This window comes from Necator americanus, chromosome IV (genome assembly GCF_031761385.1).
Source record: "Necator americanus strain Aroian chromosome IV, whole genome shotgun sequence".
NCBI lineage: Eukaryota > Metazoa > Nematoda > Chromadorea > Rhabditida > Ancylostomatidae > Necator > Necator americanus.
The window spans coordinates 18118976-18125389 of NC_087374.1; the positions used below are offsets into that span (position 1 = coordinate 18118976).

General features: G+C 41.6%; 1 protein-coding gene across 1 annotated transcript; it reads left to right on the top strand.

Annotated features, from left to right (window-relative positions):
- Window positions 1-4868: 4868 nt before the first annotated feature.
- On the top strand, window positions 4869-5216 carry RB195_001755 (uncharacterized protein; the record flags this gene model as incomplete). Its single annotated transcript, XM_064198682.1, has 1 exon — window positions 4869-5216. One exon carries the CDS (start codon window positions 4869-4871, stop codon window positions 5214-5216), a length of 348 nt encoding a protein of 115 aa, XP_064054563.1.
- Window positions 5217-6414: the final 1198 nt, after the last annotated feature.

A 6414-nucleotide genomic window follows, 5' to 3' on the forward strand; every position in this document is an offset into this window, starting at 1 on the left:
TCAATGCGTCTGCCTTCATCACTCTTTTTTCCTTTCTACTTCATAACAGGATAACCCATAGTATTAACCGCGTATTCTTTCCTATTTTCCAAAAAGTGACTCGTCTATCCATCAACCAACCTGTTGAATCCTCAACTGACGAAATCAGCTTCTTTTTTCAATACAATTTTTGCAATGCGATCTGATTTTGCTGCTGTTTTCCAGAAATCTGGAGACAGGGAACAGCTCTATTGTTTGGATCTTTAAAACCTTAAAAAATTTCGCGGATGTTTTTTTGAATCCGTATTTTATTTTTATTTTTCTAGAATGAAGATCGCGTGCATGAGGCTCCAATCCAAGCTCAGTGGATTTCTCCTGGGATTCCTTCTCGCACATCATTCAGGGTCCTGGTGTTTTGTTGATAGAAATAGAAATTTCGTGACGCGAAAAAGGTAACAATACCCAACCTTTTTCAGCAGCAATTTTAGGTGGCCTGCCGTACCAGAGAAGTAGGCATAGAGTTAAATTCCTTGAGAAAGTTCCGTTTCACATGTAGTTATGTAGTTAGTTATGTGGTTATCTGTTCGAGTTGTCTTTACGAATATTGTCTGGGTAAATATGTTGTCATCCAATATTCAGAGTCTTTGAGCAGTTCTCCACGTACGACTTTCCATAAACTTCGGCGTAATGATGATTCAGTATTTGTTTTCTTAAATTTAACCAAAGGTTTTCATAATCCTTTGTTTGCGGATGACGTTTCGGTGAGTTCGTCTTCTTCAGAGCCTGAAAGAGTGAAATCGAACGTAATTCATCCGATCATCAGCCCTATCCGCGTAACAAAGAAAATCCTGGATCAAGTGTTGGATATCAGTTACAAGCGGGAGTGTAAGTCTTAGCGTAGCGTCGAAGGTTCTCCTGGATACCCGTGGTGAGATGACTAGCGTAAACTTAAATACGAGGGGAATTCAGGCGTAATTCAGAGGTATTCCTCATCTGTTGTCGGGCTCTTGGAGTGCATTCAAAACGTTTCAAGATCCTTTTGCGCGGCACTGGTTCATGCGCCGATGAAGTGAACTTGACTTCAAAAATCTTTTTCCGCCGTGACACCGCACCCTATGGTCACCTAATGCTGAGGAGTTATATGATTCCCTTTTGCCGTTCTGGTGTCCTCTGTGGACACATAGTGGTCTAGCCGCCTCTCCTAGGTATTCCTCAAGCACAGCATACAGAAAATCACATAGGCAACACAAGAACTCAAGCAATCACCTTCTCTGTTGTCCGACCATATTTTGCACTCCGGTATAGTAAAGTATTAACATAGATGATTGCATATTACCTTTACATGAGATTTTTGAAACTTGTTAAAATATAAGACATTTAAGAATTTGTTTTTCGTGTTTCATATGTCATATGTAGCGATGTTAATGGCAGTACATCACAAAATTGACGTGATACGGAAACTCCAGAGAAAACGTAGAGCTTGGGTTGCACATTATGTAGACGACAGTGCTCATATTCCTCTAATAGTCGTAAGAAATGACGTGGAAAGCGGCGTCCTTTCCTACGAAGTCAGTCGCAACGCGCCTTCATTATGTACGTGCAGCGGGCACCGATCGAAGATTACTAAGTCCTCCTCACGAATTTATCCAAGTAAAACCAATGAACAAGCTGCTGGGACGACCAGAGCGTGTACAAGGTTGCCCGTTCTAAAGTACCTCGTCGGAAGTAAAGCGGTTCCCACGCCGTCTTGTTTAGAACGGCTAGGAGGATTTGAGCGGGGCCAGGCCTACAACACGAAGTTTACGTTGTTGTTTATGTTCTCGCGCCACGTCAAATTCATGAGACGCTGCCTTTAAGCATTTAACAGCACAACCGTTTCTGGACCTATTTGCAACATTCATAGCAAAAAAGGTGCGCCGTATTTTGCACCCTTGTGCAGTTCAGTGAGGGAAAAACGCTGAACAATCACTGCAGACAGCTCAGATCCATCTGTACTGCATCTCCATTGCAGAATTTATTGCAAGCATCTACTTGTACATGGAACTTAGTTGGACGCATTAATTGTATTTCGCAAACCATTTTGAAGAAAATCACCAACACAGCTCAAAATTATGAAGTCTTAATCGATTTCAATCAGGAAATCGAATTACTAATCAGGAAATCAAATTATTAATCAAACAATTCTGAACTGGCGTGGGGAAAAAACAAATATCGACCAGTGTTAAGTTAAAAGTTAACCACTATGGGCCGACTGATGATTTTGTGCAGATCGAAATCGGCGTATTCGCCGAGAGGATCGCTAACTTCAGGGGGCGGTCGTTAGATACCCGCAGCCGAATAAGTGCCTGCAGAAGTGGCTGCCGGTAGGCCAGAGCAAGCATATCTTGGACTAGTTGTGATCACTAAGCCACGCCCATCTATCACCACGTCACTGAGGCCATGTGCCGTGTTCGTATTGCAATAATGTGATAGAGTTGACATCTAGGAAGGTTCGGAGAGCAAAAAGGCAATAACGTAGCAACGTAGAAAACGCAAAAAAAACATAGAAAACGAAAGTACTAAAAATAAAGCAAAACGTAGAAAATTTGAACAAGGATAAAACAACAGCAGAAAACATAAATGGAGCTGAAACCAAGAAGATAAAGCTGATTGAAAAAACCATATGGAAGATATAGATATACATATATTTGTATTTATTATATTTATACAGAAATAGATTTATTATATTTATACAGATATATTTATATCTTCTATATGTGTGTTTGTACGTGTTTAAAGGCATCACTCACCGAATCTGAGGTGGTACAGATTTCAGGTGGAGTATTCGTGTACGGGATGAGAGACTATGAAGGGGGGGGGGGGGGTGATTCTGTCCAATTCTTCCTAATTGCCGTAAAAAACCGCCCAGAAGTGCGTGCACAAGGCTGGCGCGCTCCAATCGAACTCCTTGTGGAAAATAGTACGCCAGAACTCTCGAAGCCTTATCTTCCGGGCCGTTTTCTACGGCAATTAGGAAGAATAGGACGGAATCACCTTTCTCGCAATAATCTACAATCTCGTAAACGAATACTTCATCGGAAATCCGTACCACTCCAGTTTTGTGGGGTGATGCCTTTAACGAACCCCGCTGCCAGTCGTTTCCCCTAAAGATAGGTTGTCGCGGAGGTTGCGGGTACCTAACGATACGCACCCGTAACTTCAGGGTAATAAGTAGGAGCAAAGCGCTTTAGCTCATTCTGTAAACCTTACATTACGTTCATTTTATTTTGCGAATAGAACAAAAATGTGAAAATATGTCGGCGAACCTCAAAAAGAGTAGTGCTCAAAAAGAGATTTTTATAAATTTGAGATGCCTTATTTTTGAGCCTTATTTTTTTTTATTTTTGAGGAGGAAAAAGTTGATCGGCTGAGTCAAACAAGAAGAAATTTTGACGCAGCTCCGAAAAACTTTGAGTTTTGTATGGATCCTTGCTAATAACATTGACGGGGAACGAAATTTCTCTAATGAATATAGAACGTTTAGAAAGAAAGCAGTGAGCTGACTTCCCATTTTTTTATAATGGTTTTAAGCAACTGCAAAGTTTACAACACTCGCAAGTGCGAATCTCTTAGAAACATTCTTTATCGCCAAAGGATTTGAAACTAAATGAACTTATTATGATATGGAGGATGAGAGAGGACGAAAAAAGAGAAAAAACTTCGTTTGGAATAAAGCTGAGTTCTGCGAGAAATGACCTTATGCAAATTCCGTGGATAAAGCATTCACAATGCAAAACAGAAACGAGGAAGGTTTTGTACAGAGTGTGCCTAACCTGTACATACACTACAGTGCTGTAAGTTAGCCTAGCGAAGGTCCATATCCAAACAAAAAAGGCATTTATTCATAATTCAGCTGTATTTGTCCGTACTGTAATGTAATAATCGCAGTAATCGTCTGCTATCTTTGCGGCTTATGAACTGCTCCCACAAACTATGTACGAAGCTTGTCTCAGCTTTCCTGCTTCACATCTTGAGTGCATGTTTTATTCACGTGATTTGAATTTTCACCCAACTTTCACTTTATTCTATCAGGTGTACAGATTCTTTTGATGTTCAGCCGTCTATTTTTTGCTTTCTAAGACCCATCTCCCCCCTCCCCAGATCACAATCTGGTGAAATTATTTTGAATCCCTAAGCAGTAAAAGATGTCTTTAGAAGCATCACGTTGCAAACTGTGTAAATGTCTTCCGTCTCTTCAGAACCCTAAACAAATCCATTTCTTATTCTTCATTAGTTTTTCAATCATCATTTTGATCGAGTGTTTTTTTTTCTGAATTATTTTAACCAAAGTTCTGTGACTGGTAAAAAACTATATTTTTGCTGCAAACCAACTCAACTCAGTCCTCACTCCATGTTCAATGTCTGTTCTTCAACTCTTCAAACAAGTCTTAGCCTTGATCTGGTCCTGTTTTTTCGAAATTATTCACGCGCTTAGAATTATTCTCTACACTTCTCAGCCCAGCTACACTTTCAAGGAGATTTTCAAAAAGTTTCAATAGTGATATTGTGAGAGTGGGGAAATAGTGATATTTTTCCTAGATTATCCTTCTAACATCTTTAGTATCGGCTCTTTTCTCATCTAAACACAACCAAATGTTTGAAGTTTCACCTTAAACAGAGTCCTGTACAATAACTCCCCCGCGTTCTTTGTGCCGACATTCTGCGAATTTCCCAGAACAGCTTAGCCAGCGATAGGCGGCGGCAAGTCATGCGCTGCGCTTCACGTGCCTATCTAAATCAGCTTAGGGTCAGTTTGCTAGGAAAGGCTGACCACCCTGTGCTTATTAGGTTTGCATGCGAAACGAAAGTTCCAGAAAAACATCCAGGATTATGTTTGCGTGTGCTTCGTCATGGACTTTTCATCGACATCGTTGCCGACAGAAGCCGCTGAATGGCGATCTCGTTCCGATATGGAACACTGGGCTATCTCAGTCACTCAGGCACGCATGAGCGTTGCCCGACCATTACCTGAGGCTTATCCTCATTTGATATGCGTGCGATATGTTTGCACCCTCCGCCACTCCTGTGCTCTCTACCGATCCAACAAGCAGTACGTGTGCAAGGCATGGCGGCTACTTATTTACCTGCTATTGAATGCATCTCAGCTTCGCTTTCGATGTGATCTTCTCGAGAAACTGGTGGGTTCGATGAATGGCGTCCCACTGGATGTGACGTCGTTGTTATGCGAGTGGCAGTGAGGCTTCTCTTCCTTGTTTTTGATTGCCGATATGCATCCTATTTCATTTCCCATGTCTTCCTTCCCGTATCCCCCTCGCTTACCTATCGATCCACGGCCGCCGCCGTGTTCCGAAATGTGCCTCTGGCCTGTGTCCCAGTCGCAGATTCTGCCTTCCTCGCTTTTTCGTCGTTACGTAAATGAATGGTGTGTTGTCAGTGAGCAGGTCGCAATGAATTTCCAAACACTTCAAACTCGACCGAGCTGTTGTTGTGTTCCCTCAATTTTCCTGCGGCAACGGGTGCTGATCCCTTCCTAATGGACTGCCTTCCTTGATGTTCTGAATGTTGCAAGTAAGGATATAAACCAGTCCCTGGGTTTCTTCGAAAATTTAGGCTTCTTCTTAAAACTTCGTCCACATTTTCGAAATACTCGGGAAAATCTTTGACTAGCAGAAATTTTTCTAGGAACCCAGAAAATACTCTCTAACATTTTAGAAACATCTGCCCTCCACCTGCCCCCTACTATTCTCTCTCTCTCGAACTCTGGAGAAATGCGAATAAAGTCTGTAGCTATGTAGGTAACGGTTCTATTTGCTGATCAGTTTACCTTCCGTCGATCTGGTTTGCTCTTCTGATCTTTACACATCCACGATGACCCCTCACTTCGCTCCCGTCCATTCTTGCCGTTCGTCCCGTCAGTTTTTATTTTATCTTATTTTATCTTACTCATCTTTGTTTATCTTACTCGTCTTTGTTCAAATCTCCATCTTTCTAGTTTGCTCAGCTTAGATCAGTATCCTTTTCTGTTGCCTTTACTGCTCTTTCCATGGTTTTTTTCTCACTTCTTCGTTGTGTTTTCGATATGATGCTCATCTCTTGTTGCTCCAGCCCTACTAAAGCTTTGCCCGTAACTATCCGTTGATCATTTGGAATTGGTGTTTTGGCCTGAAGAGGATGAAAGAACCTCATCGCTGCTATCTCACGTGAGTAACTGGAGAACACGGTTGGAGTTAAAGATAGGGGAACTTTTCAAACATCGTAACTTCCATCATAGATTTAGTTAAATCTACCCTGCAACCTGTATCACTTTCAATCTTACAATTTCCCTAAAAGGCATAACTTGAGGACGATGGCTTATCACAATGTTTAATTCAGACTCCCGTTAGTTATCTGAGAACGAACCTGCGTTTATATGAGAGTGATTAAGCGGTCCGAGAT